The 21,050-nt window shown below is 42.0% G+C and overlaps 1 protein-coding gene across 4 annotated transcripts in view; it reads right to left on the bottom strand.

Annotated features, from left to right (window-relative positions):
* Nucleotides 1-20,728, bottom strand: part of UGGT2 (UDP-glucose glycoprotein glucosyltransferase 2) — a 263,834-nt gene extending 243,106 nt beyond the window's left edge. The window contains exons 1-2 of one of the 4 annotated variants that reach the window (XM_062194020.1): nucleotides 20,550-20,728; nucleotides 14,056-14,138 (exon numbers count right to left, since the gene is read on the bottom strand). In XM_062194020.1, the coding sequence (XP_062050004.1) occupies nucleotides 14,056-14,138; nucleotides 20,550-20,701 (235 nt within the window). In that variant the 5' untranslated portion in view covers nucleotides 20,702-20,728. The remainder of the gene's footprint in view (nucleotides 1-14,055; nucleotides 14,139-20,549) is intronic. The other 3 variants (XM_062194019.1, XM_062194017.1, XM_062194018.1) reach the window with 3 other exon arrangements.
* Between the last annotated feature and the right edge of the window lie 322 nt (nucleotides 20,729-21,050).

Raw genomic sequence — 21,050 nt, 5'->3', positions numbered from 1 at the left:
CTCTTGGAGGCAGGTTAAATTGGTTGGGTCACTTGTACCCACATGGAAGACCTGGATTGATTTCCCCACTCCCTAGCTTCAGCCTAGACCAGCACGGCCTTTGCAGGCATCTGGGGGAAAGAAATCAGCAGATGGGGGCTCTCTAGCTCTCAAATGTTTAAAAATAGTTATAATAAAAGTTTATGTTATATATATTTCTCAATGTATATTCTCAACAAAAAAAATCTCATTTACAGTCAAGCATCTTAAAAGATTTAATAGGCCAGCGCCATGGCTCACTTGGTTAATCCTCCACCTGCGGTGCCAGCATTCCATTTCAGTACCGGGTTTTAGTCCCAGTGCTCCTCTTCCAGTCCAGCTCTCTGCTGTGGCCTGAGAGGGCAGTGGAGGATTGCCCAAGTGTTTGGGCGCCTGCACCCGCATGGGAGACCAGGAGGAGGTACCTGGCTCCTGGCTTCGGATCGGCGCAGTGCCGGCCATGGCAGCCATTTGGGGCATGAGCCAATGGAAGGAAGACCTCTCTCTCTCTCTCTTACTGTCCGTAACTCTACCTATCAAATAAAAAAAAATTAATACTTATTTCAATTTCTCCTCTTACCTAAATCTACTGTAATCCTGATTAGTATACCAGTAAAATGGCTCTCACCAAAATCACCAATAAATTTTTTTGTTTTTAAAAGTAGATTCTTTGGGGCCAGTAGCACGGCATAGTAGGCTAAGCCTCTGCCTGTGGCACTGACATCCCATATGGGCGCTGGTTCATGTTTCAGTTGCTCCTCTTCCAATCCAGCCCATGCCCAGGAAAGCAGTGGAAGATGGTCCAAGTACTTGGGGCCCTGCACCCACATGGGAGACCCAGAGGAATCTCCTGATCAGACTGGTACCGGCTATTGTGGCCATTTGGGGAGTGAATCAGAAGACGGAAGACCTTTATCTCTGTCTCTTCCTCTTGGTCCCTAGCTTTACCTCTCAAACTAAATTAATATCTATCTTTTCCCTATAGTTTCAATTGCCTTCTTTATGTTGATAACCTCCAATTTCTAGCCTTTATCCCAGTTTTTATTTTTTATCTAAATCTGTCACTCATATCAGCTTACTGGATATCTCCATTTGGATATCTGACAACCACTTCAAAATGACACATCAAAATGCAATCATCTTCCTATCTTAAACATGGTACTCAACTATAAGTAACTGAGTTATTAAGTCAAAACATTTTTTGAACATCTTTTTCCATTAAAATACACAAGCTTTACTTTCATAGAAACCATTAGTATCTTTAAGTATTTAGAGAATGACATTTTTATATACTAAACATGCAGGAAAGAGATAATAAATGAACAAGAGAGACTTTGGAGTCAGATAAACTTTCGTTGATATTTTCTAACTCACCACAAAAAAACTATATAGGATAACTAATATCATGACACTTGAATCTTGCAGCATCAGTAAATATTTAATTCTGCAGAATCATAATTTTTTAAAACAGGAAATTTTATGTTTGAAGGTATTAATTTGCTGACATATGATGTAAAGTGTTTTCACTAAAAAATATGAAACTAGCTCTTGAATTCAAAAAGTTAAATGCTCAAATAGCTAATGTCTTAAGCAACTGGATAGTCAGACCTGAACTTTTAAAAAAAATTTGTTTACATATTTGAAAGGCAGAGTTACAGAGGAGGGAGAGAGAGAGAAAGGAGGAGAGAGATCTTCCATCTGCTGGTTCACTCCTCAAATAGCCTTAATGCCAGTGCTGGGCCAGGCCGAAGCCAGGTGCTTTATCCAGGTCTCCCATGTGTGTGGCAGGGAACCAAACAGACCATCTTCTGCTGCTTTCCCAGACACATTAGCAGAAAGCTGGATTTGAAGTGGAACAGCTAGGACATGAACTGGTGTCCATATGGGATGCCAGTGTCGCAGATGGCAGCTCAACCTGTTACACAATGCTGGCCCCCAAATTTATTCTTTAGCAGAGTACTTAAAGGGTCTCAAAGAGAGTCAACAACCTAAAAACTATAAGTAACAGAGGATTTAAATTGTTTCCCCCAGGATAAATGTCTTGAAAATAAATTCAGTAAAATTTGACAGCTAGCATATTTAATTTCTCACTTCTATCAGTCTTTCTCACCCGTAAGGTCACCAATGATATCACAAATGCATTAGAGTCTCACCATTATAAACAAACTCAATAAAAATAAAAGTTTCAGTGTTTGTAATTGTCACTTTATACAACTGCATTTGTTTAACCCTGAAATACATACCTGAAAATCTCTTCCAATATATGTTTGAATGAGAGTTCATGTACTCCGGAACTTACACTTCAACTTGTTAATGATGTGCCCGAAGGTTATCTAGGTATGTCATTTCATTTACATATAAAATACGCTGTGACATCTAAACCCAAAATAAGAGTTCAGGAACAGGCATTTGGCAGAGTGGTTAAGATGCCACTTGAGACCCTCGGATCCCATATCCTGTATTCAAGTCCCGGCTCCACTCTCAAACCAGCTCCTTGCTGATGTGCACCCTAGGAAGCAGCATGTGATAGCTCACGTCCCTGCCACCCATATGGTAGAAGAGAATTGAGTTCCTGGCTCCTAGCTTCAGCCTGGTCCAGCCCTAGCTGTTTTAGGTATTTGGGGGAGTGAACCAGCAGATGTGAGATTGTGGAAGAAACTTTTTCTTAATTAAACTTGTTTCTAACCAACATGATTAAAGTTGTGCTAGAGGCCTTCCTGAGGTCAGAAGAGAGGATCCTGTCCTGGGAATGAAATATTATCTCCTTGCATACAAATGCTTCAACTGTAGTTACTATCTGCTTACATGTAACCATTTCAAGTTCTGCTTGTTATTACACAGCAGTGATGCTAACCTGTGCCAGACAGGTATCACACAGTGTGTGGGTGGAAAAGAATTACGTATGCACTTACAGTATTGTAAACAAATGTATGCATGTAACCACATAGGGGAGACAAAGAGGCTAAAATCATATATAAGGAAATACCCCTCTTTGTTCTGGACTCAGGCTTTTGGATACGATTCTACCTGGGCTTTATGCTGGCAGAAGTAATAAAGACTACTTCCTGTAAGAGGTCTTGGTGTTTTGTCTCTGTACACAAATCTGCTACATTTTTCTGAGGGCTTATCTAGGACTAGACAGTGGGTTTTCTACCTCCTCTGTCTTCAGAGGCATAAAGCCCCTAGAGTTGAAGATAACAGTGAATTCCCTTGGCATCAGCAGGTCACTTGCTCTACGGGGAGTGGCTCTCTCCTGACTTTCTAGGACCCCAACCCTGGGAATACAACAGAATCCAGTAGGCATAGAAACTAATCTAAGGAGCACTGCTCATCAGAACTGGTAGGTACCTGGGTTCATTTGGTTTGATGTACCTGCCCTGAGAGGCAGAAGGGGAGCCTGATCAACTCCCAGAGCTGCCCTAGTAATCTCACAAGATGCCCAACGCTGAGATGAAACCGCAGCTCTAAGGTACTGGGCAATGGGTTGGTGACGTGGTATTGTTAGTGGAGATGCTTGAATAGGTTCTTCTTTCCATGCAAAAAAAAAAAGTTCTAGCCGGCGCCGCGGCTCACTAGGCTAATCCTCCGCCTTGCGGCGCCAGCACACCGGGTTCTAGTCCCGGTCGGGGCACCGATCCTGTCCCGGTTGCCCCTCTTCCAGGCCAGCTCTCTGCTGTGGCCAGGGAGTGCAGTGGAGGATGGCCCAAGTCCTTGGGTCCTGCACCCCATGGGAGACCAGGATAAGTACCTGGCTCCTGCCATCGGATCAGCGCGGTGCGCTGGCCGCAGCGCGCCTACCGCGGCGGCCATTGGAGGGTGAACCAACGGCAAAAGGAAGACCTTTCTCTCTATCTCTCACTGTCCACTCTGCCTGTCAAAAAAAAAAAAAAGAGTTCTGACATAAGACAGGGAACAGTGGTAAGCAAAGTTTCCTGGTTTAATAGAAAAATATACCTGGCAGACCAGGCAGGCAGCTCAAGCAAAGCTGAGAGCTGAGCACACAGTCTGTATTTACGGAATGGAGTCCAGTAGTCTTCCCATTGTTTTTCCTTTTCATTGTTTCTCCTTCCCCTACACCCTGTCCTCTAGAAAAAGAGTTTACTGATTGTAAATTAGGTAAAATTACCTCTAAAATGTAAAAGGGACTATCTTGACTATAACCTGAGTCTCTGACCTTGGGACTTCTAGTTGGATCCATAAAACTCTCAAATAATAAGGAATGAAATTGGCATTTTTCATAACTAAAATCCATCAGATTATAAAACCAAAATTCTGTTGTGCTTGTATAATGGCCTAAAGGGTTAAATCCCACTCCTCTCCCCTCTGGTTGTAGTTTCTTTGGGAGAGGGAGGGGGTGAGGGAAAAGGAGGGGAAGGGAGAGGGGGAGGGAGAGAGTTTAGACTTTTTTTCCCTCTCTTCGGTTTCTGGTGTGTTTACTCCACCTCTTTGCTGAAAGCAGGGAGGAGGAAGGTCACTTAGTCTCTCAGCCTGTAGCAGTTATATTTAAAAGTCTCTTAAATATAAGTTAAAAATCTCCAGTGGGCTTTTTGCCATGGGACACTGGACCCTGGCCAATAGTCATCCTTGGGACCTGTCTTGCAGCTGCCTGAACACATCTGTTTCAGAGGTGCCAGCCTAAGGTGATTGTTAAGATGAAAAACTAGGCTCAAATTCAATCTAAAATCTAAAGAGACATACTTGAGAAATAACAAGCTTACACATAAAAATGCCAGGGTAATGATTCTCATGCTAATTTGGTTTAGCTGTAACTGGATATTATAAATCTAAAATTCATTTCCTTAAAAAGAGGTAGTGTGCGGTGGAATGAGGCTTCCACTGGACACTTAGAACAAGCCCGTATTTTATACCAAAAATAAACACTGGGGAGCCTTTCCATCCCAGACCCCAACCCCTATGTGGTTAGGTGGAAAAACCCCCTGACAGGAGAATGGAAAGGACCACACCCTCTGCTAACCAAAGGTCAAGGATATGCTTGTGTCTTTCCAGAGAATGCGGAACAGCCCATTTGCGTACCAGCCAGAAACATCAAGCCTGCAACTGACAGCCAATCAGAATCAGCTGAACAAGACTGAGAGTCCGCCTTGTTAGCAGACGCATCTGCCCTATCATCCTACCCTGAGAAACTGCCCATAGCCACATCTGTTACTGTTTTGTACCCCACTAACTCTGGTCAGCCACTCAAACGGCCCACAGCCTGGGTGTGGTCATGCCATTCCTGATAACCATTATTCCTCATTCCTACCCCTATCTGAGCAAGCAATCCTGTGGTCTCTCAATTTGAGCGCTGGTTATTCAATGACGGGTAAGATCCCCTGGGGGACAACCTAATACAGGCACAGCTGCATACAGAGAACACATGGAAACGGGGTCAACAATGGTATGGCCAAGAATCATGCCTCCCATTGCTCAAAAATAAACGAAAAGGGGGAAATGTGGTGGAATGAGGTGAAAAGGTCATATCAAGATGGCCACTGAGGTGAAAAGTAATGCCAAGATGGCCGCTGACAACAGAAACTGCCTGGCAACAGGCCGTGACTGGATGGCTTTGGAAACCACATAACAGAGGAAATCACATGACAACAGAGCCTGACTAATGGCAGGCTGTGATTGGATGGTTTCAGAAACTGCCTGGCAACAAGAGCCTGACTGGCATCAGGCTGTGATTGGATGGCTTTGGAAACTGCCTGGCAACAGCCTGTGATTGGTTGGGGCACAGACCGCCCCTTGACTGGATTGGCTGGTCTTGACTATATAAGCTGTTGTACTAACTGAAATAAACGAGTCTGCAGGCTGCTTGCCTCAAGCCAGCTTTCACCTGACTCCCGGGGTCTGTGTGGTGACTCCATGCCTCTTGCCCCCACCACGCTCCTCCTCTCAGAAAGGAATCCACTGCAACATTGTTGAGGAATCAACTGCAACAGTAGTGTTTTACATCAACACTGCCTGTCTTCAAAAAAGGTAATCTAATAGATCTCAGATTGATATCACTGATTTCTAGCTAGAGTTATTTTACAAAAAATAAAATAAAATTCCACATAAACATAACTTTGACCTTAATTCAGATAAGGTATGATATAATAGCAGCATCTTATGTCATCTGTAATTGCCAAATGTAAACTGGACAAAGGTAAATGAGATAAATGTGGCTAAATGTACTCTAATTATATTCCATGAAAAACTTTGGGTTTGTTAACAAATATGTTTTTATAAACTGTCCGTATATGAAAAACAATTCAAGATTGCTTAAAAGTAACTAAGATTAAAATTCAGTATGTTCTTTCACTTTTAAAGTGCTTAGAGATTTTTAAGGGATTGTTTCAAAATGTAAATCAAGGAAACCAGAAGATGGGAAAAGCTCACAACTATAAAAGTATGTTCCTGGTAAGGAAGGTTTAAAAAATAAACTTTTTAAAATAAAAAGGACATGGCTTGTAAGAATTATTTTGTCCTAATGGCTAGCTTACTCTAGATTGGAATGAAGAAGTTAAAATGTTTAAGTAAGTTAAAGAATGTATGAAAAAGTCACAGAGTATAAATGAAAATTTATAATCAATTTTTCTTTGATTGACATAGAATTGAAAATTGATCCTCTGCTAAAGCAATGAGATCTCTGAATTACATATATGCTAATAATATCAGGTAATAACCTTAATCTCTAATTTTGAAATTCTTAAAAATTATAGCATCCCTTTAAATAGCTTTTGATTGGTGACTGTCAATTTTCTAGCTGGCTCCAGTAAGCTCCAGTTCTGACTCTGATAAACGTTTCCAAGTTATGAGATGATTCCATGTGCTAATCTTATATTCAAGATTTTTATTTCTCATTTTGGTGACTGACAAAAGAAATTTTGTAACCTATTGAGGTAATCTTTGTGTTTTGTCTCATTAAGCTCTAATTGTTTATTAAAAAGCTAAGTTTTTGTTTTGTTTTGAGTGGATAGTGAGAGAGAGAGACAGAGAGAAAGGTCTTCCTTTGCCATTAGTTCACCTCCAATGGCCGCCGCAGTTGGCGTGCTGCAACCGGCGCACCACGCTGATCCGAAGCCAGGAGCCAGGTGCTTATCCTGGTCTCCCATGGGGTGCAGGGCCCAAGCACTTGGGCCATCCTCCACTGCACTCCCGGCCACAGCAGAGAGCTGGCCTGGAAGAGGGGCAACCAGGACAGAATCCAGCGCCCCGACCGGGACTAGAACCCGGTGTGCCGGCGCTGCTAGGCGGAGGATTAGTCTGTTGAGCCACAGCACCGGCCTAAAAAGCTAAGTTTTAAGAGCGTTATGGTTCGTTTAAATGTGTACTTATTTTAAAGTATTTGAGTGATCACTTTATAACTGATTAAATCTGGTCAATATTATGTCATTATGTTAAAGGATCTTGTTTCAATAAGATATTTTAAGCCTTCTTAACATCCTTGATAGACATTCAGAAATTCAAAGTTCCAAAGTGGGCCCCATGGAACTGTCAAAGGATGTATCTCTTCTCTTTAGAGACACCAACTAATTAGGCTATTTATATTTCAGGTACTGTCAAGATGTAAAATGGTACTAAAGTTATGCTAATATACAATGTACAGATACAAATGTCCAAAGTTACAAAAGTCTAATGATTTTGTTGTATTGTTATCAGTCATAATGGTTGTCTTTATTAAAAAGGCCCAGAAGGCTGGCACCACGGTTCACTAGGCTAATCCTCCGCCTGCAGCACTGGCACCCCAGGTTCTAGTCCCGGTTGGGGCACCGGTTCGGTACCGTTGGCTCCTCTTCCAGTCCAGCTCTCTGTGTGGAGGATGGCCCAAGTCCTTGGGCCCTGCACCCGCATGGGAGACCAGGAGGAAGTGCCTGGCTCCTGGCTTCGGATCAGCGCAGCATGCCAGCCGTAGCGGCCATTTAGGGGGTGAACCAATGGAAAAAGGAAGACCTTTCTCTCTGTCTCTCTCTAACTCTGCCTGTCAAAAATAAAATAAAAATAAAAAATAAAAACAAATGCCCAGAAGCCTAAAAGAGATAAATGTTCTATAAAATCCTACAGGTGCCTTCTAAAATACTGTGCCTATCAATTATTGAATTTTATAATTTTAACCAAGGCTATTTAAAATCTTCTGCCATCCATAGTTTTATATTCTCTAAATAAGAGGTTTCAAGAGTCCAAACAAGACAGAAACTGCTTATAAAAATTAAAATACGTTGGTTCTGTATTTAAATGTTTCCTCTTCTAGGTCCCAAAGGACTTTTTTCCATGACTTCTATTGCATTTAGTACTTTGGGACAGTTCTGTAAACAGATAAAACTGAAGATTAACAATGAACTATAGGTTCTAACTAAAAGGGCATGATTCATTCAAGTTACTAAAAACAAAAGGTAATTCTAATTGATAATTTCAAAAGCAGTTAAAGATTAAAAAAACCTTACTGAAACTGCCTTATTATTCAGTCTTGATGTTATACATGTGTTATGTGTGTGCAGGTTGCATGTCTATGTAAAAAATTATTAAAAACTTTTATTTGGCTTGTGGATAAAAAATATTCATATTAATTAAAACTGCTAAAATAAAATACCTTTTTAATGCATGTGATTTAAATAAAGCTCTGATAAAGTGTTTCAAATTTGTTGGTAGAAAAAAAACTAAAAATTGTTTTTAAGTCATTGACATGTTTTTGGATCTGATGGCAATTTGCACTTCTGTTAGATATTTTCAATCATAAACATACAGTACTGATCTAAAAACAGTATAGGTAAAGGTATGATACAGTGCTCACTGCTCCCTATAAAGTCCAATTTAAAGTTATTCTAATATCTTGTTAGATAATTTAAGCATAATTGTTAAGAATAAATATAAAAAGCTTTATTGATGACAACAAAATTTATAGCGATTAGGCAAACTAATCATCATGTTTTGATCTTATCTAAATAGACATAGCTCTCCTCTTGGACATTGTGTTGGCCCTCAGAAAACACCATCCAAATGTGACTTTGACTACAGATTTCTAGCTCAGGCCACCAAAGATTAAGGATAGAACTGTGCACCTCCTTGAATGACATCCTAGAGGGAACAGGAGAAAAAGGGCAAGCTAGGCAGCAGAAGCAATGTAAAGATAGGTTGCAAGCCAACAAATAGCTGTTTTACAGTGTTCTGCCATCAAAGAGACCCAACAAAGCTAGTCCACCCCAAATGACACCACAGTTTTGATATGGAAAGCCTGGACAAACAGCTGTCCTCGCAAAGGCCAGCCTCTACAAAATCCTGTTAAGACCTGGATACACGAACTGCCCTGGGGTTGAAGGGCTCCCAGGTTAGAACCATAGACCCTACTGGCTCCAAGCTGAAAAAGCCTTTTACTCTTTCTACCTTCCAAGGTAACCCCACATCTATTGAGGGGAAGGCCTGGGGTCAGTAGGCAGGATTGTGATCTTCCTTTTGAATATGCCATCTGTTCTATACTAACCTCCTTTTCAGGCCGGCTCTTCTCCCAGGCCTGCTAGGTAATGAGTCAACAGGATGTCTTCCTTAAGGAGGCTCACACCTATTTTAGGATATCTCTTCCAGTACCCAACATAAATAGATAGGTAGGTCTGGGCCTCACATATACCTGGCCAGGTCTACAATCCTCTCTCAATGAGAAAACTTCCTTTTGATTTATACATGGCTGAAGCTTGAGGAATCAGCTGCATGATAAAATAAATGGATTGATCCTTTCCTTTTTGCCTCTTTATATTGGTTTTCTCTTGTAACGCATTATAAACATTATTTCTGTTATTACAGTTTGAGCCCTATGTATTAACAATGGACTATGGGGGCCAGCGCTGTGGCACAGGTTAATCCTCCACCTGCAGTGCTGGCATCCCATATGGGCGCCAGTTCTAGTCCTAGCTGCTCCTCTTCCCATCCAGCTCTCTGGTGCGGCTTGGGAAAGGAGAAGATGGCCCAAATCCTTGGGCCCCTGCACCCATGTGAGAGACCTGGAAGAAGCTCCTGGCTCCTGGCTTTGGATTTGCACAGCTCCAGCTGTTGCGGCCAATTGGGGAATGAACCAGCAGATGGAAGACATCTCTCTCTCTGCCTCTCCTTCTCTCTCTGTGTAACTCTTTCAAATAAATAAACCTTAAAAAAAATAGACTAGTGACAACCACTCTAGCCAACTGGAGCTGTGGTAAGAGGTTTATCTTAGTAGTTTTGTAACCTTTTGTGGACAGCATGCTTTGTTGTTATTGGTTGCTTGTAATTTGGCTTCCCTTTGTAGACCTGAGTCTGTCATCATATGGCTCATGTATTCACATGACCCAATCATGCCAGGGTGTCACCACAACTCTACCAATCCAAACCTCCAGCATCAATCCTTTTAACACATGTGGGGTCATGGAGTATAAGGACTCATATCACTTGTACACAAGAAGTAAGAATGTACTGGTGGAGACTAGCTACTAGTCTATGTGGAGGCCTGTCGTGAGAGTACACGTTCAATGACAAAAAAAAGACACGTGTAGGGGCTGGTGGTGTGGCCGCCTGCACTGCCAGCATCCTATATGGGTGCCGTTCAAGTCCCAGCTGCTCCCCTTCTGAGCCAGCTTTCTGCGACGGCGTGGGAAAGCAGTGGAAGAAGGCCCAATTCTTTGGGCCCCTGCACCTGTGTGGGAGACCAGAAGGAAGCGCCTGGCAGCTCTGGCCGTTGCGGCCATTTGGGGAGTGAACCAAAGGAAGGAAGACCTTTCTCTCTGTCTCTGCCTCTCTGTAACTCTGCCTTTCAAATAAATAAATAAATCTTTTTTTAAAAAAATACACATGTAAAGGGCCCTAGGATATACCCCCAACTGTCCTTCTTGGCGTTGTGTTTCATAGACCACTTGACAAGATATAAAACCATAGTCCTCCAGAAGGGCATTGCTATATCACACTGTCATTTGAGACCCTGTAACCCCATTAATTTCACTATCCTCAACCTAAATGACCATAAATGGAGAGATAATTGGCAGGTTGAGATATACATTAATAGATAATGCCAAGATCCCGGGGTTGTAGTAAACTGCAAAAGAGTTAAGCCCACTCACCAGGCCTCCTCTCATGGGGTTTTCTATTCCTTCTATGAGGAAATGAAGGAGGGCCTCCAAGCCATACCCATTACCATTAAAAATCTGTTCCTGTCCTTGGCAGAAACCATAGCTCAATCACTAAACATCTCTTCTTGTTACGTCTGTGGGGGAATCAATATGGGGAGGAACTATCTGTCCCTCCTCCTTCACACTCTCACTAGCTGGCAGAGGACATTTGGAGGTCCTAGTATATGAGGATTGGGGAGGCCAAAAAAAAAAGACATGCTGTACCCCTACAGATTGGAGACTGGAATGATGATCAATGGCTACCTAAATGAATAATCATTATGGTCCTGCCACCTGAGCAAAAGATGGGTCCTGGGAATATTGTACTCCCATTCACATGTTAAACTACTTCATAATCCTGACAACAGCCTGTAACATGATAACTAATGAACTACAAGATCTATCAATATATTGGCCAAACAACATACTCAAATGTGCAATGTTATCTACCAAATTACCTAGCCCTAGATTATTTACTTGCTTCTAAAGGTGGAGTTTGTAAAAATTTAATCTAAGCAACTGTTGTTTACAAATGGATGATGAATGGATGATGATGGCAAGGGCATAAAGGAAATTACTGATGAAAAAGGTTGCCCATGTTCCAGTCCAGACCTGGAAAGGCTGGACCCCAGAGACTAGTCTAATTTTATCTTGTCTTATGCCCTTGTTTTCAAAAATTGTGTTTAGCCTCTTAAAGACCCTGGGCAAGAGAAAACCAGATGCAGATGTCATGATGCTGTGGAAATATAAGTCCCTGGACCAGGATGATGCCCTCTGACCCAGAGAGGGTCTCAGCATCAAAGGGGGGAATGTGGCAGAGGCCTTTGTCTTTTAACTAATCTTGTTTCTAACTAACATGATTAAAGTTGCAGTAGAGCCCTTCCTGAGGTCAGAAGAAGAGGGGAGGATCCTGTCCTGGGAATGAAATGTGGTTGTTATCATCTGCTTGCCTATGAGTGCTTCAACTGTAGTTACTATCTGCTTATATGTAAGCATTTCAGGTTCTGCTGGTTAGTACAGAACAATTATGTTAATCCTTGCCAGACAGGTATCACTCAGTATGTGTGTGGAAAATATCATCATCAGTAACTATGTACACATGCACAGTATTGTATCAATTCCTGTGGCTACCATATAACATCAGAATATCCAATAAAATGCATTTATGTAACTATATAAGGGAGACAAAGAGGCTAAAGCCATATATAAGGAAATACCCCTCTTTGTTCTGGGCTCAGGCTTTTGGTTAAGAAATTCCACCTGGGCCTTATGCCAGCCAAAATAATAAAAGACTACTTCCTATTAAAAGGCCTTCATGTCTTATCTTTGTACATAAATCCTGCTACAAGATCTCTGTCTCTGCAATAACTATTTTTTAAAAAATAAGCATTCAAAATTTACAAGAGCAATTTTTAAGATTATTTCTCTAATAACAACATTGAATATGGCCATAAGGCATGTATTAATAACAGATCTGGGATAAACATATTGACAATTTTAGGTAACAGCTAAGAAATTTGGTGTTGAACTTTTTAACTATCATGAAAATCTGACATGAAGGTACACCCAAAACTTCATGAAAAATGTAATTTAAAGATGTTTTTTGGCATACAAATGTGGCAGAGTGGTTAAGCAACAGCACAGGACACCCACACCTCATATAAGACTGCCTGGTTCGAATCTAAGCTACTTTGCTTCCAATCCATTCCTGCTAATGTGTACTCTGAGAAGCAGCAGATGATGGTTCAAATGCTCTTGTCCCTGCCACCCACCTGGGAGGCCCAGGTGGAGTTCCAGGTTTCTGGTTTCTGCCCAGCCCTGGCTGTTAAAGACATCTGAGAAGTGTATCAGCAAATATAAGACCTCTGCCTGCACCCACTCTCCCACCACCCTCCTCCAACTTGGCCTTTCAAAGCTAAGTTTATTTTACTGCAAAAAACTGTTTATATCAACAGTGTCTTCATAATAGGTTTTCCATGTACTTTTTGAAGAAACCTCATATTAATCTACCCTATTTTTACCTGACTGCCAAAATTAAAATTACTAGGACAAAAATGAAGATAACAATAGTTTCCCAATGATTTGAAATAAAGACTATTAAAGTGGCCAGAGTTCCTCCACAACTTCTTCTTTTCCCTGGTTCCTGGCTCTGGCCTGACCCAGTTCTACCCATTTCATGTCTTTGGAGAGTGAACCAGCAGATGGGAGATCTCTGTCTCCATATCTGTCTCTCAAATATATATTTTTTTGAATTTCTAAAATAGGCATTACTAACTTACAGTGCAATGGAAACACAGTGGTTACCTGACTTTTGAGACCAAGTATTAAAAATCTCTAAGAGTTTAAGAGTAAAAATATTCTAGCAATAACAATACAGCATTACAAGTCAGCAAGCATTTGTCCAAACCTATAGCATATATAGCACAAGAGTGCACCCTAATGTAAACTATGGATTTTTGGTGACAATGATGGGTCAAGGTAGATTTATCAATTGTAACAAATGCAACATTCTGGTGGAGGACATTGTTAATGAGGGAGGCTATTCATGTGTGGAGATAGGAAGTACATGGAATTTCTGAACTTTTTGCTTAGTTTTCCTGTGGACTTACAATTGCTCTAAAAAAATAAAGTCTACTGTTTTAGAAAATGTGCTATTACTAGATATGAAACTAATACTATTTCAATGAAATCTAGGTGAATAGAAAACACAATCACAACAATTTTGATTTCATAATTATAACGCAATATCCAAGCACTACTGATTACATGAGCTTTCTTATAGTAAAGTACTAAGGCCTATTTTTTTAAAAGGATGATTAGAATATTTTCCATTCAACATCTTTCACTTAACCATTATTGTTAAAGAAAATATATCCAATGTGTGCACAGAAATACAAATCTTACAAGTTAAAATTGTTATATCACCTACCTGTTTTCTTATAAATTGCTAATTCTTTTACAGTTTCCAAAAACTGCCAAAATTTTTCATTACTTTCTTCTGCCATAAATTCACTATTAAAAATAAAAGCAATCAATTAATAAATGTTAAGGAAACATGGTTTATATACCACAAACTACAATTTAAAAGCAAATTAAATCTGTGAGAAAAAACAAAAAACCTCTAAAAATTAATGTGAAATTACTGATTTTCTTTTTTGTAACACAGAAAAAATTGATAGTTCTTAACTGAAATATCATTCTCAAATATACAACCATTTCAGGAAAAGATTACAGGAGAAATTACTTCCAGCCTTTGTTATGAGCAAAAAACTGATAATTTCATATTTCCATATGAAATATCACTAAGAAATATAATTTTATGGTAATGAAGAAAGAGCATTAAAGGTTAAAAAGTAAAAAAAAAAAAAAGACTACCTGTTCCCAGGAGTACAGTGGAGGATGGCCCAAGTGCTTGGGCCCTTCACCCACATGGGAGACCAGGAGAAGCACCTGGCTCCTGGCTTCAGATCAGTGCAGTGCACCAGCTGCAGTGCGCTGGCCGCAGTGACCATTGGAGTGTGAACCAATGGAAAAAGGAAGACCTTTTTCTCTGTCTCTCTCACTGTCCACTCTGCCTGTTTAAAAAAAAAAAAAAAAAAGACTGCCTGTTCATCATACTCAAAAATCATTCTATCAACACTTTATGGAAGTTATTGATTTCATTTAACTACTGGTGTAGAAAATCTTTTATTATTATAAAACAAAAGATCTTAATTAAAAAATAGGAAGTTAATTGTGTATTGCACTAGACTGGTGGCCTTTGGTCCAAAAAAGTTACCATTTTTCTACATCCTATATAAGAAAAAAGGGGGAAAGCCATTTAAAACCTTTTGAAATAAAAAATGGAAGATTCAGGACAAAGTGAAAGATACCTAAAGCATCCACAGTAAAACATTTAAACTAGAAAGGAAACAGCTACCAACAGATGGTATCAACACTTCGTTATTGCCCAACTTATCTTTCTCTAGCCTAGGTAAACTTTAATCCTTATTCTAAACAGAAAGTACTGAAGACATCCAAAACACATTCACTGTAACTAATTCTCATAAGTCTGAGATGGCCATTAAAGAGGAAAGAGTAGAGGGGAAAAATTAATTCATCAACACCAACATAAGATATACAAGAATTTAACGCAATAAAACAACTTTGTGGTTTTTACAACTCAATGATTTTAAGAACAAAGAAAACCTAAAAGCAGAGGAAAATATAGGGCACACTAAACAGGACATGACCTGAAAGGCCTAAGTATGGTACAAAACCTTAAAAAAGGAACACTTAATACTCTATTGATTTGACCAAATAGCCACAAACATGCTCATATGCAGGTTCAATATCCTTTATCCAAAATGCTTAGAGCCATGGTATTTTTAATTTTTCTTTCAGATTTTGCAATATCTGAAGCCGGCGCCGTGGCTCAATAGGCTAATCCTCCACCTGTGGCGCCAGCACCCCAGGTTCTAGTCCCAGTCGGGGCGCCGGATTCTGTCCCGGTTGCCCCTCTTCCAGGCCAGCTCTCTGCTGTGGCCCGGGAGTGCAGTGGAGGATGGCCCAAGTGCTTGGGCCCTGCACCCCATGGGAGACCAGGATAAGCACCTGGCTCCTGCCTTCAGATCAGCGCGGTGCGCCAGCCGTGGTGGCCATTGGAGGGTGAACCAACGGCAAAAAGGAAGACCTTTCTCTCTCTCACTGTCCACTCTGCCTGTCAAAAAATAAAGATTTTGCAATATCTGTATCACATAAGATATTTTGTGAATAAAAACCCAACTTTAAACACGAAATTTTATTTTCCAGTTATACCTTACACCCATAGCATGAAGATAATTTTATACAATCTTCTTAAACACCTGTGTTTTGATTGTAATCCACCATGAGGTCAAATGTGGAATTTTCCAACTTGTAATATCAGGTTGGAACACAAAATATTCAACATTTGAGTTCACTGAGGGTTTTTTCAGCTCAGAACCTGTACTATATGACCATAGGTAAAGAATTTCAAAATATACCAGAATCTATACACCTAACTAATCAGTCAGTGTGTTCACTTATACTTATCTGTCAATATACCATTGATGTGAGCATTTCTAGAAATCTGGAATTTCCCTTAAAAACAATTTACTAGTAATTCATTAATCTTCAAGGAAGAAATATCCTTAAGAGGCCATTTAACCCAGTTCCCCAACTTCCAAAAAGTATTATCTCTGGCTAAGTTTTTAAAAAGAAAAAAAAAATGGCACTTAAAATTTTTTTTAAGATTTTGAGGGCTGGCGCCACGGCTCAATAGGCTAATCCTCTGCCTGCGGCACCAGCACACCAGGTTCTAGTCCAGCTCTCTGCTGTGGCCCGGGACTGCAGTGGAGGATGGCCCAAGTGCTTGGGCCCTGCACCCGCATGGGAGACCAAGAGAAGCTCCTGGCTCCTGGCTTCGAATCAGCGCGGTGCACCGGCCACAGTGCCCCAGCTGCAGCAGCCATTGGGGGTGAACCAATGGAAAAAGGAAGACCTTTCTCTCTCTCTCTCTCTCTCTCTCTCTCTCTCTCTCTCTCTCACTGTCCACTCTGTCAAAAAAATAAAAAAAATTTTTAAAAAAGGGATTTTATTTGAAAAGTGGAATGACAGAGAAAGAAGAGAGGGAGGGGAAAGGGGATATAGAATCCCTGACATGGAATGCAAGTATTTTAAGTGGCAACAAATACTGAGCCAAAAACCTAACCTTGGCACTTTAAACTTGTTCATTTGCCTGATACAATATTTGAACTGAAATAACAATGTTTCGCAAAAAAATGTTTCTCATTTCATCATTCTGATGGTGCCTTGAAGTATATATATACATACCTTGCCTTAAAAATGAAAAAAATGGTCCCTTCCACACATCAACATTACCAAGCACCCAACTTTTGTAAGCTATGCCTTGTCAAAATACACATGAAGAAATAGTTTTATCTTTGAAGTTCACATTTTAAAGGAAGAAATTAGCACACGGTGTCTTTCAATAAGGACTGTGACAGAAAGACTGATCAAATGCAATGAAAACATAATGGAAAGACACTCGTTTTCTCAAGAAGAAGGATCAAAAATAATATGGTATAACCACAAATAAGGTACCAATAAGGAAAGGACTGTAATAAAGTGGTAATCTCGTGTTACTATCCTAGAGCTCCCATAAGAAATTAGCACGAACTTGGTGGCTTAAACCAAGTAAAATTTATTTCCTCATAGTCCTGGAAGAAAAAAAAATAAGAAAACAAAGTTTTGGCATAGTTCATGCAACAGGTTCTAAGGGTTAGGATAAGGACATTTCTTTTTGGGGTGAGCTCCAAACCATCCTCTTTGGCTTCTAAAAATATACATATACCAGCCGGCTCCGCGGCTCACTAGGCTAATCCTCCGTCTTGCGGCGCCGGCACACCGGGTTCTAGTCCCGGTTGCCCCTCTTCCAGGCCAGCTCTCTGCTGTGGCCAGGGAGTGCAGAGGAGGATGGCCCAAGTGCTTGGGCCCTGCAACCCATGGGAGACCAGGAGAAGCACCTGGCTCCTGGCTTCGGATCAGCGCGGTGCGCCGGTCGCAGCACGCTAGCCGTGGCGGCCATTGGAGGGTGAACCAACGGCAAAGGAAGACCTTTCTCTGTCTCTCTCTCTCACTGTCCACTCTGCCTGTCAAAAATAAAAATAAAAAAATAATAAAAATATACATATACTCCATGTATTAAAAATACATTCACGGGGCCGGTGCTGTGGCACAGCGGTTTAATGCCCTGGCCTGAAGCGCCCGCATCCATATGGACACCAGTTTGAGACCTGGCTGCTCCGCTTCTGAGCCAGCTCTTTGCTGTGGCCTGGGGAAGCAGCAGAAGACGGCCCAGATCCTGGGGCCCCTTGAACCATGTGGGAGACCCGGAGGAAGCTCCAGGCTCCTGGCTTCAGATAGATGTAGTTCCTGCCGTTGCAGCCAATTGGGGAGTGAACCATCGGATGGAAGACCTCCCTCTCTCTCTCTCTCTCTCTCTCTCTCTCTCTCTCTCTCTCTCTGCCTCTCCTCTCTCTGTGTAACTCTTTCAAATAAATAAATAAATCTTTAAAAAAAATAAAAAATACATTCACATCCTCCCAACCTATTACAGTATCAACTTTAAGTCCAAGATCTTGTCATCTAAATCAGGTTTGGGTCAAAATCTGGGTATTATCCATCCTGGGCAAAATCTTTTTCCATAGGTGGACTTGTGAAACTGAAGAGAACAAAGTAACTATTTCCAAAATGCAGCAGTGAGATGATGTAGAATGGACAGCCCCACTAGGGGAAAACTAGAAGGAGCAAAGGAGTCCTAGGAAAGTCTCAAGCAAGTGCAAAAATCAGCAGGGCGAATTCCACACTTTGAGTCCTAAGAATAACCAACAGTTCACCCTCAATGCTGCCCGCCGTGGCTCTGCCTTCAGTGGTATTCAACTATTTTCTTGAAGAATAGCAAGATGTTTGCAGCCAAGTGGCTTTTTTAGTGCCTTTTCTGCATGTAGAATTTTGGATGACCAATAGCTTCCTGATTTTGTCTTGTCTTTGGTTCAAGTTGGCAGCGTCTGTACTAATCAATTATTCTCCAAAACTCTATGGGGGCTTTTTAGGGTCCATACCACTACATGAGGATCCTCTACAGAGCCTATGGGACACCCCATACTTTTATTTGGCTTCTGCTGAGATGGTTAAGTTCCTTTTTCCTTAGCTGCTCCTTCTTTCTTAAATTTCCTGTAAGCAGCAAAGAGAAACAGGGCAGCACCTTCAACACTTTCCTTGGAAATATCCTAAGTTCATTGTTTTCCACAAACTTCAGAATCTATTGCCACTATATAATGAGTCACCCTTCCTCTGTTTCCAATAACATGTCCTTCATTTAAATTTTCATTTTTCTACCAACAGTTTATTCAGGATGGGAAAAGCATCCTCAAAGATTATAGTAGCAGACAGAAGCTTTATTTATTTAAATTGTCCCCTTATTGTCTTTTAAGTCCTCACCAGAATCACTCTTAAGGTCATCCTTTGTCAGTCTCTAGCCCATTAGACATTTTGTGCTACATCTCTCAAATTCTGGCAGCCTTTGTCTAAATCCACAGGTACTCCAGTTTCAGGAAATTTTTCCAGTAGCACCCTACTTTTTGGTACTATATTAGTTTGCTAGAGCTGCTGTAACCAATGTTAAAAAAAAAAATCTGATGGCTTAAAACATACTCTCCCACAATGCTGGAGGCCCAACATACAAAATCAAGGTGTTTGGTAGTGCTGTACTTTCTCTGAAGGCTCTGGGGGAGACAACTCTCTTGTCTCTTCTAGATCCAGAGGCTTTGGGTGTTCCTAGGCTTGGGGCTGCATAACTCCAATCCGAGTCCATCATCACATGCTCACCTTCTTATTGTGTTTTTCTTCTTTTGTAATAGTATTGGACACAGAGCCCACCCTGATAAATAAGGATGATTTCATCTATCTCAAGACCCTTAATTACATATGCAAAAACCTTTTATTTACAAATTTGAGATCAGTTAGGATGTGGATTTATCATTTTGGGAGCCACCACTCAACCTATTGCTGTAATTAGGATGATAAACAAGACTGGAGTTAGATTGCGAAGTTTGAGAAGCATCCTACAGGAGTTCCCACTTTAGGATTCTTGAGACAAGTAGAAACCCAGAAACTTCAATTGGCAGTCTAAGGCTGTCAGACGGCTTTGGAACTATGTGTGGGATCTGATCCAGTCAAGCTCTGAGACACACTGTGGAAAGGATAAAGGAGACGTACATTAAGCTAGAATCATTTATTCAGTAACAGCTGTTCGGAAGCTAACATATGCAATGTTATGAGATGAAGTCTCCTATTAGGGCCATAGGTCGTTTCTCAGCTGACCACCCCAAAAACCGTTCCTACAAAAACTTCATCTAAGAGAAAGAACTTTCTAGTCGTATTTTACTACTGGAATACAAAGGAGCAAAATTCAATGACTACAATTTTGTTTCTGCAGAGAAAATGATACCTGACTAATTCCAGTGGAAGAGATGGAAAAAAAAAAAATAAATAGTATGCGGGACGCTGCCTTTCCCAGAGCAAGTCTGGTAGAGAGCTGTCTGCGGAGCATTAGTGCCGGCCTCAGTTTACAGCCTTCCTTTCTTCTGCCACAAACAGTAACAAGGCTCAGATGAATCAAACCAGGCCAGCGAACTTCTAGAAACGGTGGCTTAAGGAAACTATGACCTGAGCGTGGACTGCCAAGGGTCCGACCACGCTCCGAGGGCCGAGCACGAGGGCGCCAGAAGAGGGGCACGAGACGCAGGGACCCCCCGCCGCCCGCCCCCCGCTTGAAGACGCCGGGTGTGAGGGGCCGCCGGGGCGCCGCTCGCCCCTTCCCTCTGACTCGCCCCTTCCCTCTGACGCCATGGCCGCACCCACCTCGCCTCCAGCAGCAGCGGCGTCTCCGGCCACTTCGCGGCCAAGTGGGCCGTCACCGCCTTGGACGCGGAGGCTGTTCCGGCGTCGAGCAGCGAGAGCCACAGCGCCGCGGAGCCCAGGAGCAGCCGCATCACGGCCTCGGCCGGCGCCATGGAGCCGGGAGCGATGCGCGAGCCCGTTGGAGCCGCTTCCCAGAGCGCCAAGCCGCCAGCTACAGCCGGCTCCTCCCGGCCGCAGCCGCCCACTTCCGGCGAGGGGAGCTCGAGACCGTTATTCAGTGTCGGCGGGGGGCTTCGCCAGGCGCATGCGTGCTCCGCTGCCGGCGGAGCGCAGCGCCACGTCGGAGCCTCGCGGGCGGCGGCGCCAACGCCCAGGCGGGTGGGTCCCTGACAGGGACGGACCCCGGTGTCGCACCGAGGTCGTGGACAGGGGTCGGGGGGCGGACTCCTGAGACCGAACTAGGCCTGGCTGGAGATGCCAAAGTCTGGGCGAGCAGCCGGG

The sequence above is a fragment of the Lepus europaeus genome, chromosome 6 (assembly GCF_033115175.1).
Source record: "Lepus europaeus isolate LE1 chromosome 6, mLepTim1.pri, whole genome shotgun sequence".
Taxonomy (NCBI): Eukaryota; Metazoa; Chordata; class Mammalia; order Lagomorpha; family Leporidae; genus Lepus; species Lepus europaeus.
This window is presented reverse-complemented; position numbering and strand designations above follow the sequence as displayed.